At 44.0% G+C, this 20232-nt stretch overlaps 1 protein-coding gene across 2 annotated transcripts in view; it reads right to left on the reverse strand.

Annotated features, from left to right (window-relative positions):
- The window catches only part of KAZN (kazrin, periplakin interacting protein), a 383508-nt gene that overhangs the window by 136760 nt on the left and 226516 nt on the right, over positions 1 to 20232 (reverse strand). The window contains exon 5 of one of the 2 annotated variants that reach the window (XM_018552658.1): positions 15758 to 15839. The exons of the other annotated variant lie outside the window; for it this stretch is intronic. Coding sequence (XP_018408160.1) covers positions 15758 to 15839 — 82 coding nt within the window. The remainder of the gene's footprint in view (positions 1 to 15757; positions 15840 to 20232) is intronic. 2 annotated transcript variants of the gene reach the window in all.

Here is a 20232-nt window from a genome sequence, read left to right on the forward strand (position 1 = left end):
TGGCTGAACACCCCCCCCCCCTTCCCCCACTGACGCCCTTTAGCCAAAGACTAACTACAGCACAGTATCTTTGTCTTCAATATTGGGGAGGTAAAAGAATTGGGCACCTGCTGGAGGGTCCAAAGCAGAATGCCCATTGTTCTATACAAGCCAAGCTTGCCATAGACCCTGCCTCCTTTATCCTCAGCTGGAGGCTGGTACCCGATTCTACTGAAAGCTATGGTGCACTGGAGATGACAAACCCTGTGCTAGGCTCAATTAGGCCAGGATTTGGTAACAAGTTTTCTAGAGCACAATGGTACTTTGCTGTATGTGGCATTGGCCAGGAAGGATGGGAAGCTGATATTTTACGCAAAAGTCCACACTATTACCCACAATGGGTTTAAGTATTGGGCAAAAATACAAAGCACCTAATTAGGTTCCAAGTTAATAAAGTTCCTAGCGATGCAGTGAGATTCCCCATCTATATCTGGCATTCCATTGTCCGCTTGCAGTTCAGAGACCACGGCATCACACATCCCTCCATCAGCATCTTTTTGCCACTATCACATTTCTTAATGATCGCTCTGCAAGCATCCTCAGGTCAAGATGAATCTTTATAAATGTTTCCTTGCCAACTTGATTAAGTTATTTTGTCACTGGCTTATCTGTATGATTTATACAGCCCACACAGTGCCAAGCTGAAGACTTCCTGCACGAGAGGAAAGAGGAGATGGGTTTGATGTTAATGTTCCCACACTGGAAAATTATACAGGCATCAAATATTAGAGAAACTTTATCTGCTAAAAGTTTAAAAAGAGAAGGATATTGAAAAGCGATAGACATTTCCATTTAATGGAATGCAAAAAGGAAATAATTTGCTTCCAATTAAAAATGTGGGGTACTGATTTGAAAAAAGGGAATTCCAAAAAGGTGGTGTGTCCAAATTTGCTGGGGCTGGCAAACACTGGCCTGTCCTCTTCTAACACAATAGGCCGAAAGACAATTGTCTATGTTGCCCAAAGCAACCGGAGTCCAGATATAACTTTCTACTGTACATGTGAAAACAACAATCATCTGATTGGTGCCAGGGGCAATACAAGCCCTCAGGATCTTCCTTCATAAAAACAAGAAGAGATATCCGATTGGCTGCTACAAGGGAAAACTTTCAACATTTCTTTCAAGTCCTGTGCTGAATAAAGCCCGGGGCCTACATGCTCCAGGCTAAAACATGCTTTCTATTGTAAATCGTTACACAACTGTAATAAAAATCATAAATTCTGAATGTCAATAAGTCTCTCTGTCATATGCCGACACAGAGCATGCAGAGTCATGGTCAAATATTAATAGCTCCGGTTTTAATCAATAACATTAGGAAATGGCCCTCCCCGCAACCACTGCTCATAAATCACTCAGCTGATAGAGAAAAGACAGAGGTCAAGGAATATCTACATAAACTATTAAAAGCCCGACCCGTAGTTTCTCGTAGTTTCTCCCCACTCCATTGCCAGCAGGAAAGCGCCAAGTACTTATTTTTCTCATATTGCCTTATTATTCTCATGGCAATATGGTGTCCTGCCTGTCCCAAAAGACTCATCCCCCTGCCCCATAATATCCTCACTGATGCTCCTAGGGCTCATTCCAATGTACGGAAATACAGGTGTATGGTCATACAGTGGAAAATATGCCAGCATTTGCACTGCCCTGGACCTCTAGCTGTTCTGTATTTGTTTCTATAGGATTGTATGGACACAAAAAGCTGTAAGCGTGTGTAGCGCTCACCCCCGAAGGAGCCACCAGAATAACCCGGGTCATCAGGTTTTGGTCTTCGGCTGCCCCATTAGCATTAACCGCCCTATTCCAGCGCCCACAAAGCGGATATACACTCCAGAAGTATAATGCTGAATAACTTTTGTTAACTTCTTAACACTGAGGAGAGAGGTTAGGGACCCTCGACATCCAAGGTGGTACAAACAGACACCAGACTCTTTTTAGTATCTCAGTGTAGATCCATTTGGAGCATATTGAAAAGGAATTTGAGTAGCAGATGAGCAGGGATAACCACAGATCCTCAGCAGGATAGACATCAGACTTGCTACTGAGGTCCACTATGTTCCAGGCACCTCCAGCAGCCATGAGCTTCCCTGGTTCTCCTCCTCTGACAACAGCTAAGGGCTCCTCCATACTTGGGGGTGGGCAGATGCTGGAGTGTGGGAAGTGTTTCTCTGGGCCTCAAGTTTCAAGCCCAGCCTGGGGGGTGGCTGGACAGCTCCCCAAACCGGGCTAATCCATGGCTAGTCACAAACCGAGTACATGGCAATTCCCTCCAGTATATGTACCCTATCCCAGCCTGCAACACTGGTTGAGAGAAACCCAGTGATTGGCTGGTGAACTTTACATACACTAACAGTGACCCTCTTAGGCTGTCCTACATTACAGTAGAGTCACTCCACCCAGGTAAGTACAACCAATGCCAGACATCTGGAATTAACCAGATAAATGCCAACTATAATCCAGCCAGACTGTCTATAGCCCTGGCAAAAAAATCACAAAAATTTCTAGTAGCCGCCTTACAGAAAGTGATAGCGGCTACACGTGCAAATTTACAGTTCGGAAACGTACGCCCATATGCATGCCGATGCTTGCGTTCACATGTGCACATTCGCTTACAATGTACTGCGTCATACAATCCTATGGACACAAATACGCAACAGCTGGGGCTCCGGGGGAGCACAAACACTGGCATATTTTTCACAGTATGCCCATACTCCTGTATTTGCATACGTGGGAATTAGCTGCAGGCGCCCGTCTTATGGATCAGGTAAGTAAAAGTAATTTACATAACGTACCCAAGAACTAACCAATCCCTTCACCTTTGCAATACAGGGCAGACCCACTGCAAGGGGAGTTTGTTTTTTGGTTTTAAATGCTTAGAGAGGCTTAAAGAATGAGAATATTTACAAAAAAAACAAACTACACAATGGACCAGATAAACAAAGGATTGGCGGTTGTTGACAAATGGGAACCGTTGCACAAGACATCTTATTTTGCTGCCCTGCAGGTCAAGTAATTATATTGCAGAGCCTATAGTTTATTTTGGGACATAGTAGAATGTGTAACTGTGTTCTTCTTATCACCTCTATTGCGCCAAAAATTGACATACTAATTTTCTGAACCATTGTTTATTTGGCGCAGCTTGTGAGACTTTGTGCAATCTTCGTTTTGCATCTTTCATTTCAAACCCCTCAAAACGGAAGTACTTTTTTGGTGTATCCAAAAAGAGAAGGTTCCCATGCACCAAATATTTGTCACACCGATAACAGTTAACCAGCCCATTGTCTTTAAAGAGATAAATGAAAATGTCATGCAGCTAGTACTGAGGCACACTCAGCATGCTACAGGGCCGAGCACCTAATGTCCCCTTTTGTCACCAGTGTCCCCGAGGCAAACGTTTCTATACTTGCTTACAGCTCCAAGACCCTTCTATACACATGGAAAAAATTGGCAAAAATCGCATCCTAGCTGGTTAATTGGTTGCTGTGCATTACAACCCGCTGCACACAGCTCAGCGCCATCTTCTCTTTTATCGGTCCTCATGCACCTGTCTTCCACTATGACCAGGTGCATCATTGTGCCCTTTGTACTTTAGACAAGCCTGACAAAATGAGTAATTTGCTTTAACCATGACCATTTATATACCCCTTTCTTTACCTTTTCAGCTCACATCAGCAAGTCATTCGCTACAGGCACAGCCACCTGCTCCCAATCAAAGGGTTTCTGCTCTTATGAAGCCTCCAGGGATTTCAGCCAAGTTATCAATGGGCAGAAAGGTCAAGAGCCACTAAGAGGGACTCCGCTGAGCTGCATTTGTTGACCAATATAGAATAACCTTCACCCCTACTGAGGGCAATTCACAAGCTCCATTTGTACAGTCTGGACTCTGGAGGACACAAAAAGCCCAAACATAACAGTAGACCTCAAGATGTCTTTAACACAAGGGTAAGCATCTTTAAATTTAGCCACAGGCTAATTACCAAATCTCATTGGACCTTAACTGAAAAGGACTCACTTTTAAAAATAAGCATCCTTATACCTTGGTGTGTAAGCTATGTGACTCAAGTCCATTTTCTGCATTTTTACTAGGACACTGGCTGTCAAGGCTAAAAACAAGACTAGTTTGTTTGAGTAAGTTCATTTAAAACCAAAATTATTTAAAACTACACAATACACACATATTTTATAGTTTTACCTGGGAATAAAAACGTGCATACAGGATGTATTATGAAACTTCTAAAATATTCATAATTAATCCTGTTATGCATTGAATAAAGCCCTCAAATGTATTTTTAAATGGCATCTCAATTAGCCTTTATAGAAGTTTGAATTAAAGCCCAATTGCTTTTAAAAAAAAATATTTCGCACCCACCTCTAACTCATCTTGCTAGGCTTTTGTTCCCCTTACCTTGTGAAGATGGATATACTGGCCTAAGTTCCCCCTCTGGGTCCCTCACCGCTGCAGTTTCTGGGTGGTGGAGACACAAACCCAGAAATGTGATGGTGTCCTCACCACTGGTCCCCTTCACTGACATCGGTCCTCTTCTGGATCCTGAGAGGACCCTGACCAATGGACATCTAATAGGAAGTGTCCACGTCATGCAGATGCTGCACACTCAAAGAAGGACCCAAGCAAGCAGTAAACACAAGGAGGTGAAGACTACATGACTGACTTACGGCAGGCAAAAAAAAGGGCATTTAGGTTGTGATTTTTTTTTTTCTTAAAAGCAGCAATCAGATAGTGAGTTCTGGGGAAGGGGGTGGTGACATTTATCCTACAGTTAGGGTTTAAAGAGTGATACAATTTATTGGCTAACTAAACAGATAGTAAAAAAAACATGCAGTCAGCCTTTATATTAGCTGGCTGTAAACATCAGTACAGCAGCAGGACTAAAACAGAGATAGGACAGAAAGGCCAATCAGGCCCTATTCATTGCAATTAACTGATATTACAGGTTAGAGGAGAGAGAAGAGTAATGCCCATATCAGTGTGCAGCTGCTCCTCCACTAGCCAATCACATGCTAGGGGTTAACTGCTTGACCAATTTATGTTGCTTTCACTGAAGTCAAAATTCAGGTCATGGATCTGGCTATGTGGTCTGGAAGGGGGCAGATGAATCTGAACACCGACTAAAAAGAATTACACATTTTTTAGTGAGTAAAATGAGTTCATCTATATGTATGTAACAGTTTAGGTTCTTGCCTACAGCTTCCCTTTAAAGTGGAGCCGTTACCCATATAAAATCAGATTTGGAAGACGGAATTTGATTTGTTGCACCTATGTCTCAATGCAACTTCATTTATCAAAGTGTCCCAAGGAAGAACTGCCCAAAGCCAATCAAATTCCTCTATCATTGTCACATGGGATGAAAAGGAATCAATGATATTAATTCGCCCTTTAGGGATTGTAATGAAGAAGGTTGATTTTTTTTTTTTGTTAAATGGGCACGCATATTTTACCTTGCACATAGACAAAAATGTAATCAGCTACTCCGGAAGAAAGTCCTTTTCCTCCGCTTCCCTTGGCTGGCAGAAAAAAAAAAGAGAAAATGGAGGACTCCTAGCAACCAATCAAATAACAGATGTAATTTTTCTAGTTGTTTGAAATCATAAAAGACGAAAACTAGTTTCCATGGTAGCATTTTGTCGCATTTCTAAAGCGTTCTTAACCTCCAGAAGCTGTACAGCCTTCAATAAGGAATGCAAAGTGTTACATGCCGACACAAAGGTGTGAATGAGCCTCGCTCATAGGTGCCAGGAATTGGGAATAACGCAGAGACCCAGCCAGGGACCCGCTATATCACAAGTGGCCAGAAATCAGCACATCCATCTGCAAAGCTGACAAGTCGGGGGAAGTTGTCTTTTTCAGCAAATTGGGAATATTGGATTTACTCAATTATGCAAATGCAGATTTGTCTTTTTTGCAGCCCGGGGTATCTTTCCACCGTTACTTTTCTGTTATATAAGCATTTAAAATTAACCAATGGCACACTCTAAAGAGTGGACGAAAAGTTTAGCAGAACAAACACTTTTGGCAATGGAATAGTATATTATTATGTACATCGGTCCTAAAACAGGGAGACAAAAGGTTATTGGTTTTAAAAGACGGACAGTCCCTTGAAGTAACGTCATATACTGCTCAATTTTGGCCTGAGTCCTGACGGCTTAAAATTTGACCAAGTTTGGCCCCACCGGCACCCCTCCCTTCAAGAAAATTGTTTTTTTTTCAGTGACTTTGTTTTGTTTAAAAGGAGCTGGTTGGAAAATGCTCGGCCGAACAGTGTCTGAAGCCAATCATTTGCAGCCAATGTTCAAGGGTTATGACAGTGGCACCCTCGCTGCTGTCATAATACAATTGCACCTCGGGGGGGATACCCCCATCTATGCCGCTTAGTGTAAAATAAGTATATAGCCAGCCTTACTCTAACCTGCAACAGAAGAATTACAGATTGGTCACAATGGGCAATGCTTGCATATTGCTTTGCTGTACATGGTACTTTTAACGTGTATGTAAACCCAAATACTAAAGTTGTGGAAGTAGCTTGATAAATATAGTTGAACAAAGGTTTTTCATACTGGCTTGAGTAAAAATGTTTATAAATACATGTTGATCCAGCCAGTTCTGCTCTTTCTAAAAAGTTAACCACCTGTTCCTAAAGCCGAAGGACAGTGGTCACCCTGTGACTACATCCAATCCTCTGCAGTCAATGTCCCTGCTGACTGCTTGAAAGCTGCTCTGACCAGTTTGCAGCCCAGACTAGGGCTTCATGTAACTGTCACCTTTTGCTGGACAGCTTGGCCCGTTACCAATGAAGAAAAGAAATCAAAATAGGAGTGGAAAAGAACTTACGGAAGTTCAATATAGAAATACCCATCTATTTTTAGTTCTTGACCAGAGATGCACTATAGAAAATGGGCCCCCTGTTTAAATGTGAACCCTGCATTTGTTAAGAGAACCAGAGCGAGCACACACAATTGGCACAACAGAATGCGTAGAACGCTTCATGGAATGGGTTTCCATGGCCGAGCAGCTGTATCCGAGCCTTACATCACCAAGTGCAATGCAAAGCGTCGGATGCAGTGGTGTAAAGCACGCCGCCATTGGAGAGAAGTGGAGCCGTGTTCTCTGGAGTGATGAATCACGCTTCTGTGTCTGGCAATCCGATGGACGTATCTGGGTTTGGCGGTCGCCAGGAGAATGGTACTTGCCTGACTGCATTGTGCCAAGTGTAATGTTTGGTGGAGGGGGGGATTATGGTGTGGGGTTGTTTTTCAGGGGTTGGGCTTGGCCCCTTAGTTCCAGTGAAGGGAACTCTTAAGAAATCAGCATACCAAGACATTTTGGACAATTTCATGCTCCCAACTATGTAGGAACAGTTTGGGGATGGCCCCTTCCTGTTCCAACATGACTGCACACCAGTGCACAAAGCAAGGTCCATAAAGACATGAATGTGTGAGTTTGGGTGGAGGAACTTGACTGGCCTGCTCAGAGTCCTGACCTCAACCTGATAGAACAGCTTTGGGATGAATTAGAGCGGAGACCCCGAGCCCGGCCTTCTCGTCCGACATCAGTACCTGACTTCACAAATGCGCTTCTGGAAGAATGGTCCAACATTTCCATAGACACACTCCTAAACCTTGTGGACGCCTTCCCAGAAGAGTTGAAGCTGTTATAGCTGCAAAGGGTGGGCCAACTCAAAAGACTGGGATGCCATTAAAGTTCATATGTGTGTAAAGGCAGGCGTCCCAATACTTTTGGCAATAAAGTGTGTATGCACACACACACACACACACAATCATTTAGTAACTCTTCAGGTGCATGGCTATATATAAAAATTTTAATCAATATTGTTTTTTTCAGTCTCCTTGTTGCTAACAAAATTACAGTTTATTAAAATCATTTATTTGTTATGTTGAGATCTATGCAAACCAGCCTCACAAGGATAACAGAGTTAGAACATCTCTATTCTGTTATTAGAGTGAATGCCGCCATTGCAGGTGCACTGACCCTCCCTGGACACAGTGTGTGCTGCTTTGTGGCCCCTGCTGCTCCTCGCTCCACCACCTTTGCTCTGGCTCCATCCTATGACCCATCATTGTTAAAAGCCGCAGGTTGCTCGAGCACAGCTACAATCACGGCTGGAGGTGAAGGCTGGAAGAATGTGCAGGCTCGGTGGAGAGGAATGTTCTGCTGCCAGCACAAACATCTAAAAGCCGCTGTAAAAATGCACGGAATGAAACTTATTTTCCCAGATGTTGACGCAGTGTGATCTATTAAATGCTGGAAATCGGCATCTGGTCTGTATCTTCCACGCTCTGCCTGGTTCATATTAGCAGGAAGGGGGAAATGACTTGAAACGATAAATGCGTCCTTTGCTAAAGGTGTTCAACAGGTGGCAGCGCTGAAAATAAGATAACAGTGGCCAGAATAGCCAATGAGAATGGGTTTTTTTTGGGGGGGGGGGGGGGGGGGGGGGCTCGAAAACAAAGGGACTGTCCCACTTGCCGCTGTTAAAGGAGCCCACGTCTACATCTGTGCATGGTAATTAAATGGGGACTCTGCTACAGGCAGTTGTGTCCCTTTTTTCTGGTTGGGGGGTGGGGGGGGGGGTGGGGTTTCCAACATCAAGAGGTCTATTTATAAGCTCCCATTCATACCCGGGCAATTTGTCACACGTTTGTCGAATACCATCAACGCACAACATGAAGGTTCCCGTTATATTCAATAACGCCGGTTTATGCTTGTGTTCCACCATGCAAGCTTTTTTAGGGGCAAAATTGCGCCCCTAAATCGGTAGAGGGCCTAGGAAGTAATTGGGCGTGATGTTTTCCCAGGTTGGGAACATTGACCCCGATGTGTTAACTAGCCTCACCTTTTTTTCAATCACGTTTTGTACGTTCAGATTTCACCTTTTTGGGGTTTCGTTCCTGCGACCCCCCCCCCAGCAGGCACACATTTACCAGGTATCTCGCCCAAAGTGTATAGTAAATATAGTTGAAGGAATAGCCAAAATTTTTCAAAATGGCCTTAAAAGCTCACGCTCAAGAATGAATGGGGTCTAAATGTTTTAAAACACAAGAGTCACACAATTTTAACCCAGGATTCACACATTTTGGCAACTGAATGCCAAATTTCTTGATCGAATTGAAAGAAAAAATAACCTCCAAATATACATGTATACTGGGAAATTATAATCTCCGCAGGTGCCTGCAGAACACTTCTCCCCACCCGGTGTTTGGATTGAAATATTCCTCTTCAACTTCATCACATGCCAGCCTAAAATATTTGAAAACGTACATTTTATAACTCCCATCCCCACGTCGCCCTTCAGGATATATTAACATCTTCAATTATACATTTTGGGTTATTTAGAGACTGCGCGCTTTGTTTTATAGTCCTCGGCTATCATCTCTCACTTATTAATGTTCCGGAGCAGATAGATTCTCTGGTGTGATTTATATAGAGGAGTAATGCGTCAGAAAGCCAGTTCCCAGGAAAATAATAACACCGCCTTATCTCCTAGCCGCTCCGCCAGTCCCTCTGAGGTTAGCACGGTGGACGACGTGTGAAAGTGTGGTGGGTAAAGCAGGGGGCCCAGTAACGCCAGGACCCATAATGATTTATTCAGGCAGTAGAGTAGGAGGGTATTCTCGTGGGATCGCCAATGGTCATGGCAGGAGGGTATTCTCGTGGGATCGCCAATGGTCATGGCAGGAGGGTATTCTCGTGGGATTTCCAATGGTCAGGAGGCAGCAATAAGGTGTGATGACGTCACCGGCGCCTCCTGGAATCCCGGACTCAGGTGAGAATGTTTTTTAATCTTATTTCTTGTGAAATCTTTGTTTAAGTTTCATTTACAGCTTATTTGTTTAGGCAGAAGAGGGCTGGCAAGGAAGAGCAGAAACTATGCTCCAACTCACTAGCATCACATTTCCAATCATTACTTAAACACAGACCAATACTGATAGTTACAGATCCCTAAAAGAAACCTCCTACAAATAAATACAAGTAGATCAATGGGATTACGACAGGTGTGTTGTAGTGATAATACCCAGATAAACCAGTCAGTCAGTCATTTTCCCTTCTGAGATTTAAGTCCAGGATTAAATGGCTCATTAACTCAACCTTCCCCATCCTGATATTCGGATGTCCATGTGACACAAGACAGGTCAGACTTGTTAGGGGATGACCTTTGGCACAATGACAGTTTAGCTCCTGAGCCAGTTCTGTGATATCACATGACATCTGACCTATAATCGGTTTTCTTGAAGGACATGCTGACATACGCATGAGATCGAAGGGTCGTGTTTATGTTGTATTTGTAGAATAAACATGACGCAAACAAGGCTATTCCTTTAACTATATTTACTATACACTTTGGGCTAGATAACGGGTAAATTTGCGCCTGCTGAGATTGGGGTCTCAGAAAACAAAACACAAAAAGGTGAAATCTGAACTTTCAAAACGTGATTGAAAAAAGGTGAGCATTGTTAACACATTGGGGTCTATTATAAATCAAAATCATATATAGACTTGAGCATATACATCTGTGCGAGATAACCAGCTATTGTGAGAATGGGCCAGAAATCGAATGTGCTAATTTCTCTTCTGGTCGAATTTTCTCAAATGATTTTTAAAGTCCCACCATACACTATACTGTTGTAACATCAACATTTTAATAGGAATACATAGTAGAGTTGTTTTCGATAATGCAAGCAAAGCTTAACTAGTACAATTCCCTTTTATGTAGTGAGCGCTGCCTTCCGTCTGCCCATCACTTCCAACAACTTCCTGGATTCCCAGTGTGCTTTGCATCTCTTTCCCTGATGCATGATGTGATGCAATCTGGATTTCTCAAGACTACATTTTCCAGCATGCATTGCTTCCAGCAATCAATGATGATGTTACATTGTTCAAATGTTGCGTTGTAGCTCAGAAGGCAGGTTCAGAGTTGCGGCTCACGGAATTGCATATTCACAGGGCTGAGTGACATCGCGTCAGTGCACTGGGGGAAGTACATCCTATGGGCATATCTGCTGAAGTACATCAAGAAGTTTACAAACTCCTAGATGGATAGGATTAGGAGTGGGATCAAACCCATGGAAATTTAATATAGAAATTCATATTTATTTTTTCGTTTTTGACCATAGATACCCTTGAATAATATAACAAATCAGCAGGTGCTGGCTCTCACTTGCAGATGAAATTATAACTAGTATAACAGAGATACTACTGTGTTACAAGTAGCTACATTAGCCACATAAATGCTGTAAATAATAATCCTATAGACTAGGGATAAGCAACCTCAGCACTCCAGCTGTGGTAAAACAACAAAACCCAGCATGCTGCTGCCTCTGGGAGTCATGCATTTAGCCGTCAGTGTCTTGCAATGCATCATGGGAGATGTTTCACAACAGCTGGGGTGCTAAGGTCCCTACCCCTGCCATAGACCGGTGCTGATTGCCTTTGGCTGATAGAAACAATGTTGCAAAACAGAAACAATAAATACACTCAGTGCTCTGACAATCTATGCAGTGTCAGGAGTCTGCACGGATCATCACTGCATTGACCTTTTCTGTTTTGCAACATTGTGTCCATCAGCTAAAGGCAATCAGCACCAGTCTGTGGCAACTTTTGGCACTCCAGCTACTAGTGCTCATTTAATCTGCAAGTGCAAGCTCCAGTTGATTTATGTTAATTAGACTCTTAAAAGGAGAACTATGAGGTGAGTGCTTTTCACTCACCTCATAGTTCGAGCCGACCTGTGACAATGAGACTGTCACACGTCGGCTCAGTATATCGGGAGGTGAGGGAACACATACCGGCTTTCGCTCACCTCTCAACCCTGTCACGGCTCTCTGCCGTGACAGGGGAGGGGCTGGATTCCCCTCTCCCTGCTCAGATCTGCCAGCGCTTACTGGCGGAATGGACGGGGGAGTGGGCGGGTACAGCTGGCTCTGCCTCTAGATAGGCAGATACAGCTGTCACTCACGCAGCTGGGCGGATCCAGACATAATTTTCGGGATCCGCTTCAGCGTCTCAGTATACCGCAAGCTGTGTCCTCCCATTACCCTAAGGAGAGCTATGGGGAAAAGCCCTAACCCCATAGTTCTCCTTTAAGAACATTCGACCAGAAGAGAAGTTACACTAAGAACATTCCATTGTGCCCTATTCTCACAACAGCTGGTTAACGTGCACAGAAGGAAGGTAGTTGCAGTTTCCATGGATGAATAGCTGTGCATCTTTATTTATGAGCAGACCCCAATGTGGTGAATAATAGCTGCAATTTAACAAATTGGACATTTATCCTGATTAACGTATGACGTTTAAAGTGTATGCAGGCCGTAACAATAAACTTCTCTTATTTGCTCAGTTTTGGTTAGTTAAATATAAGATCAAAAGCTTTTTGTTGCATCTGTTGAATAAGTGAAAAGAAATGCCTGTTGATCCTGCAAAAACATCCAGTGAGCTGATATCTTCATGCCCACCTTGCCTATGCTACAGTGTTATCAGCTCTCTCTTTGGGCAATAGAAACCTCTCCCCTATATTCTACTGAACAGGAGACCAAGGCCTTGTGCATACCAGATACAGTGCATTCCGGGCCGATTCTGGCCAGAACGCACTGCATTGCGGCCAGCTCATGTTGTGGGGCAGGAGGGGGCGTGGTGGTCCATTGAAGTGAAGGGCACCGTACCCACACACTCTGGCCTCAATGCGACTGGTTGCACAGGACTGCAAGGCACAATATGCCTGCGGTCCGATCAAAATAGTGTTTGCAGCATTTTGTTCGGACCGGACCGCAGGCATAATGTGCCTTGCATTCCCATGCGGCCGGATGGCGTGGCTACGGTGCCACTCACTTCAATGGAACGTCACGCCTCCACCTGCCCCACAACATAGTGAGCCGGCCGCAATGCACTGCGTTCTGGCCAGAATCCACCCAGAACACACTGCATCTGGTGTGAACGAGGCCTTAGGGTTAGTTCACACCAGATGCCATCCGTTCAGTTTGGCATCTGCATCCAAAATGCATCACAATGCTTCCTTATGGGATTTCTGGTGCTCTGTTCATACCAGTGCAGTCAGTTCCAAAAGCAGTCAGAAAAAAATACCGCTTGCCGTATTTTAGCTGCATCAGGGCCCAGTCACACCATAAAGAGTGCGTTCCAGAGCGTTCAGCCTCTGGAATGCACTAGAACGCAACCCGGCCGACTTTGTTTTGGGGCGGGAGGGGGTGTGGCGGTGCATTGAAGTCAATGGCACCGCAGGCACGCACCACGCCCGCAGTGTGATTGCCGACACCCGAATGCATTGCACATTAGTGCCCACGTTCCAGTCCAGTGTGATCTGCAAAAAATGCTGCATGCACTACTTTTTGCAGATTGCGCTGGACCGGAACGCTCTGGAACGCATTCTTTATGGTGCGATTGAGCCCTCAAAACACAAAAACCCATGCAAACACACTAGAACGCACCTAAAATCCAATTTTAAGCACACAAAAAACAAACTTGCATCGTGGTTAAATCGAAGCAACATGCAACGCATTGCAGCTGTGCAGACTCACATCTCTGGTGGGAACTAGCCCAAAAGTGTGGTTCTATAGTCCTAAATACATTTCCTATTCTAGGGTGGCAATGCTGCTCCCCAACAATACAATATAATACAGTGAATGTTGCCACTCTAAGACAGAAAGAGTCTCACTGGCAGGATCACCCGGTGAAAACAAAAGAAGACAAGACTAATGCAGCCAAGGACTGGTAATCTACAGTTAATTAAATTTTTCGTCTTGGGTTTAAACTTAGCCTGAATGTTGGATCATGCAACACCCGTCTCCTTTCTTTCCTTTCATGCCCTCCTGATAAAATTACTGTACGATATAAAATGGTGACGAGTATTCTAGAGAATGTCAGAGGCAGGAAAGTGAAAAACCGGCTTTTTTTCTATACGTCAGCCTTGTAAAGTGATTTCTTTTGCACAGCAGAGGACACCTCTGGCTGATCTCGCACCAGGTGACATCATCGCTACTCCAACCTCGCTAGTCATGCCTGAGAAACCGGCAGCTTATGCACAACTGTCTATTGCGAAATTCTGCCCTCCAGGGGTTCAGTATGGAGAATAATCTTCTGCGGTTGAAGCCATCATTAATCAGGCAAGACATGGTTTTGTCACATATTTTCTGTATTTGCTGTTTGGGTGCTACAGGATCATTGCACTGCAGATGGTAGTTTACACATCACGGCGACATGAGATATGTCAAGCGACAGGCTAGACAAGGCGTTGGCGCAATGGACCCACCAGCTGTCGAGAAACTGAAGTCCCAGCATGTACTCCCAGCCAAATATTTAAGACTTTTCAAAGGTAGACAAGGACCTACCTTGTCTTGGATGAGCGAGGATGAAAGATCACATGATCATGCTGTACCTAAAATGCCAAAGAACCTTCACGGTGACCAATTTATTTGCTATGGCAGAGAGCGTCAGCCACTTCACCCCATATCCGCCTTACAGGCCCAGAAGGAGGCAAATCCTCTATGCCAACTTCTGCACACCACACCAGGCAAGACAACGCTGCAACTTATTATGGGATATGCTGGTCAAAAAAAAAAATATATATTAATCCAACACTCAATGTGCTGGATACTATTCTGGCCATCTTCCTAGTATGGCTTTTCAGCAAAAACATTCAGCAACCAACATACCAGCAGCCTTGTGAACAGTCCGCAAATTTGTATTTCTGAAATACCACATGTGGCAGCCTTGAACACCCCTCCTCCTATGGCCACGTTATGCCCCATTCCCTCAAATGCCAGGTTTGTAGCCTTTGCACATAAATCAGGTTTATAGACCAAAACTCCAACCAGGTGACCATCTCCTGAAATGCTACCTAGAAACATTTACTGCTGCATTGAGGGTTTGAATCTCACAGACATAATACCAACAGATACCTCGGACCTCCATAGGTCTACAGACTTGGATCTTAATTCATGAGAAACGGCAAACTGTTGGTGATCTGTTCTCAGGTGTCACGCTTAAATGGTTTGCTGACCTCTGCTCAACCTACGGGATCTGTTGCAAAGACTTCTACAAATACCTTTCCATCTGACATCTTCTATCCTCTATGCAGGTGAAGGATATTCTCCTTATCTAGAAACTTATCACCTTTTATGAAGACAGACCCACATGAAAAGGGATAGCAATGGACCTCAATCCAGCAGTTAAAATACAAGCGATGGAAACATGGGGTCCAGAGCTTAAATCCACCCAACCTATCCAGCAACGGTGCTCTGCACTGCATTGGTCCCTTTAAGGTTTTCAGATGTTTAGCCCATTGGGAATCTGCACAAAAACTACTCCACAGATGGTACTCAAAGCTGGCTGCAATTTTCCCAAAACAACCTCCAATGTTCTGGAGATACTGCGGACCCTCTACAACAGTGGTCACTAACCCCCGGTCCGCTGATCAAATGGTACCGGGCCGCACAGTCTCAGTGCGGTCCGGTCCTGCAATATGGGGCAGTGCAGGGTCCCGGTGTTCGAACATCGGGGCCCCGCACTGCCGACGGGCTTCACAGTGAGGGGGCGGGTCCTGTGACTCACCTCCCCTCCCGGCAGAGCCGGTGTGATGTGGGGAGGGATGATGCCTATGCCAGGATTGAGGGGCCCCATCATGACAGCTGAAGTGGAAGCCACCGCAGAAGTAATGGGAGCGTTAGGTGCTGCTACCGCCGGAACCCCCGCTGGAACGACCGGCGGAACTACCGCCGGGGCAATCGCCAGGACCGCCGTCGGACCTACAGCCACCAGCCTCTCCAAGTTGTCCGTCCTGTGCTGAAGGTCGTGCAGAGACGTGGACATAATGTTCAAAGTGGAATGAATCTGTGTCAGAGAAGTGACCACAGTCTCCATGGAACACAGTGTGTTGGTGTTAGCGGCCCCAATTGTAAACAACGCACTCACATCCTAGCACTTTGCCAATGCTGGAAAATTATATGAAACAGAATTGCATTCCAAAAAAATCTAATGTACTTTGTTCCAGAAGCGGCTGCTCTCTTGGCACCATATCGCATACGTGTACATGTAATGTACACACATCCAGAAATAATGTTAATCACTCTTACTGAAGCTCTAACACTCCCTCTGCTGTTTACTAAACACCCGCATAGCAATGGCATTTTTCACATTCTTCATATTTTAGCAACCATTTCTCCATCTCAAGCCAGGCAATATCCGAAATTCCTATTGCCACAAGGAACACCTGTTTGGCATCTGTTTAGTTCAGCTTACATAAAATGTGTTGTGCAACACAGAAGATTCTTAACAGTATATGTAAAAAGCCAAAACAGGGAAAGTGTAAAATCCTTGTTAGATTTTGTTTTGCCATCTGTATCCCATTGGAAAGATTCCCCATTTCTGTCCTGTGAAAAAAAGAAGAAGTTAGAGAAATGCCATTTTAGACCGTTGTCAATGTGTCCCCATTGGGTTTTAACCATTCCCTACTCTATCTTAACTTAAAAAAGTTTTGTCTTTTGATACAGTTTAAATTAAAGATGAACTCCAAGCAACAGCTAAATACACAGACAAAATTCATACCAAAGAAATGTTGCACCTGCAAAATGGATTTGTATTTCTGTCTGTTGTAATCCAGTTTTGAGATTTTACACAGCACAGCCCATTCTGGCAGATTAATAGACCTGATTTTTTTTGTTTCCAGTTAAAAAATGATTCCACATCCCAACTTTAGGGTGTAAGATGAAGCATGGTCACACACCCCAGCCCCCATTTATCTGAATTACAGGGTTCTGTATTCATTTGAATTTGCTGTCTGTATTAATTGAATTCACTGGCCAATGAGAAGCATTTCTGACTTCCGGTGACCTGGTCTCTGTCTCAGAAGCGCTTCTCATTGGTCAACGTGGTCTTGTGACCATGCTGACCAATGAGCGCTTGCTGTGTGGGAGCATTATGTGTGTTCTGTACTTTGGGGCTAGGAAGTCCAGTGTCTGGTCTGCTACACCAGATGGCTGGGACTTCAGACTTGTAAGTGGAGGACCAGCGGAGGGAGGAGGGGGGTGCTGTGAGAAAGTGAGCTTAGGCTTTAAAGACACTACATCAACATCATCAACAGCTTAGCAACTACCTTCAGAAGTCAGCAATGTCAGCCTATATAATTGTATCACTCTTTAATATTGCACACAGAACAGACATTCCACCTAAAGCATTGATATCAAAAAGCATCCAATTATGCCAACTCCATGCACATTCCGTTTCGATTTCTGATCCAATCCACATCTGAGGGATTTACTTAAAAAAAAAAATGGGTAGGAGGGGAACATATCCAGCACAGTAGCAGCTGACCTGCCCCCGAGTTGCAAGCAATCCCCAACTGAGGACCGGAATGAATAATGTGCAATCATCTTGCATTGTTTTCATGTTTATCTCAAAACAGGAACATGTTCTGTGAGTCATAGAAATCATTAATTCTATTCAGCGGGGAAAATAGCAGCCATTCTTAAGCTGCCAGCTAGGCATGCGGCTTCCCAGAGCTACACAATGGCAAGGAAGATAGGAAAATTGTATTCAACGATTCTGCGGCTCCTAACTTGTCGAAGCCTGACAGCCGCCATAGCCGGTGTTTTTTTTTTCTTTCGTATATACGCCAGCAATATGGGATGGCAGTTATTGGCCTGGGATGATGACTGCAATTATAATACAAAGTCTCATGATGATAAAAGAAAGGACTCGCTTCCGCACAGCTGTTCAAAACCTCCGACTACCGATCCAAAAATATTCCCGGAGGGCAGTGGCGCAGGTCAAAGATATATTCAACATGGACAAGTCTCCGGACTTGAAGCAAGCAGCAGGTGTCAGAATACTGAATGCTACATGCTGTACAGGCAGGGCCTCTTTGTACATCCTGCTAAGTGGATTACAAAGCGGCAATTAAAATGTTTCAACATAAACCAGTTTAATTTACAGCTTGGACTGAAATCATATATTGAGGTTGCGGCAGACATAAGTTTGCAGTTTCATTATCTGGGAGATTATGGCCAGTTGTATGTCTATGTGACCTGCCCAGACAAGCCCTGGCCAACAAACATTTGACAGTAGATTAGTTAAGTAGGAACCTTGGTCTGAATTGACCATAACGAGCAGTTCAGTGTCCCGTACAAACACTGAACTGCTGCAAAGACCTTATCACACCAAGGATTTCTACTGCACATAGGATTATGTGCAGGGGCTGCAAGTCCATCAGTATCCTGTCTGTTGCCTAAGCCCTGTTGAAGGGGGATTTCGGACCCCCAAAGTGCATAGACTGTACATATCTTCTTCTTGTGATGCCAATAAAGGTTTTTTGGAATCTTGAGATTATTGTCTGGCAGTCTTCATTCATGTGGATTTCTCATTCTGAGTACCTCCTTCCTCTGGTGGGCCCCCTCTTTTAGTTAAGAACTGAGCCAACAGGCCCAAATATTGGTCCTAGTCAACTAAAGAGTATGTGGTCTAGCGCCCCACTGCCCCTTTTGGTCCCATTGAAGACACTGAAAAACAATACCTAGATCCTAAAAGGCGATCCCTGTCATTTGGCAATGAACAATTGAAAAAAAAAAACACTATAGAAAGAATGTTTCTCCTCACTTTTCATCACAGTGTTGTTGATCAAAAGCAAGGCAAAACCTCCCCAACACGGGGTTTTTCTGAGGCTATCGGCTGACCAGAGTAAACATTGTGGCTTTAATAGGTCCTCATCATGGAAGAACCAATACAAAAATGGTATGTGAAGGATACAGGGAGCGGCATATAGTTTTCAAGAGGGGCTGAAGCCTAATGATCCTCCCCCACAACTGTGCTGCTAGGCAGCTCTGCAATAAAGACCCAAACAAGAAAAACATAGGGTTCAAACCATTCCCCACTCCCCTAATTTTCATCATCATAATCACAGAATGCAATTTGTGACATAAGTGGTGGAGCAGCTTGCATTAAATTAAAGCACATTTTTCAAGTGTTCTTCATGCAGCAGGGATGCCAAATAGTCACCCAGGGGAGGTTCAGTTGGCATAGTCAACTAACAACTGTATGGCTACATCATTTTACATAGAAAATTGATGTGATGCTGCCCATCTGAGAAATTCCAACCAGTAACTGAGCTAAATACAACACTAGATACAGACTATGCTCTGGGTCAGTCACAGTGCTCTTTACATGCTAGATATATTTAAGCAACCAATCATATGACTGTCCCCATTTGTTGTTTTTTTTTAAAGGATGGACTCTCAATTTTTTGACCCAGGGGAATCCTTGAAATATTTTTTTTTAGGCGTCAGGGAACCATGCCCCTAACACTGGTTACCAGAATGCCACCCTGATAGACAGCTAAAAAGATCATTAGTGGCATGCTGCGATCTCTGTCAAGTGGCATTGCACCTGGTAACACCCCCCAAACGAGGATTCTTTTGGCCATACCTTGCTGTACTGTTCAGCATCTGTTATCAGGTAACAGTTCTACCTTTTCTCCAAGTCTCATAAATCCCAACTTATCTACAACATCTGCTGCTGTCCTAACTCTTCCACTTTTTCAGTGGTCTTTTCATGCATTGCCCCCCTGGTGTTTTAAGACCAAGCTCTGCCAAAGTAGCAAAACAAACCTGAGTACAGCGTTACTTTTATTGACACAACCCATCCGTCTCACCAGATATTCAAGTTTGTAAACATTCAGAAAAAGCCGTCGTAAAAGTTTATGAACCAGAAGATCTGGTACGAAAGATGCCATCCTTTATTTGCTCAAAAACACTTCAATTTTCCTGAGGGCAAACACAAAACAACAAACTAAAAAAGACGAGAAACACCGCTCAGCTTCTATAGCCTTCCATGGTGTCCTCAATGATTGCTTGCCTATAAGCAGTGTGTCTTTTACTAGATCTCCACTAAGCACTAAATTGGCCACATAACTTCCCCATTACAAGGTAATTCTTCAAGAAGGATACATGTCTTATGGAAAAGCAGATGTGGTTTTAAAGCAGGGAACTGTTTAAATCTTTTAATGTGACTAATTGCAGAGCTATTCCAGGCAACAAATGAAAGCAATCTCTGATGCTGTCTAGCCAGCAAGCACTGATAATGTACTAAAGGTAGAAAGTTTACCTAATTTACTTTAGTTTAAGCCATCCACTGCCAAAGATCCAAAAAGCTCTCGTGTGGCC

The sequence above is a fragment of the Nanorana parkeri genome, unplaced genomic scaffold (genome assembly GCF_000935625.1).
Source record: "Nanorana parkeri isolate BGI_ZX_2015 unplaced genomic scaffold, ASM93562v1 scaffold94, whole genome shotgun sequence".
Lineage (NCBI taxonomy): Eukaryota > Metazoa > Chordata > Amphibia > Anura > Dicroglossidae > Nanorana > Nanorana parkeri.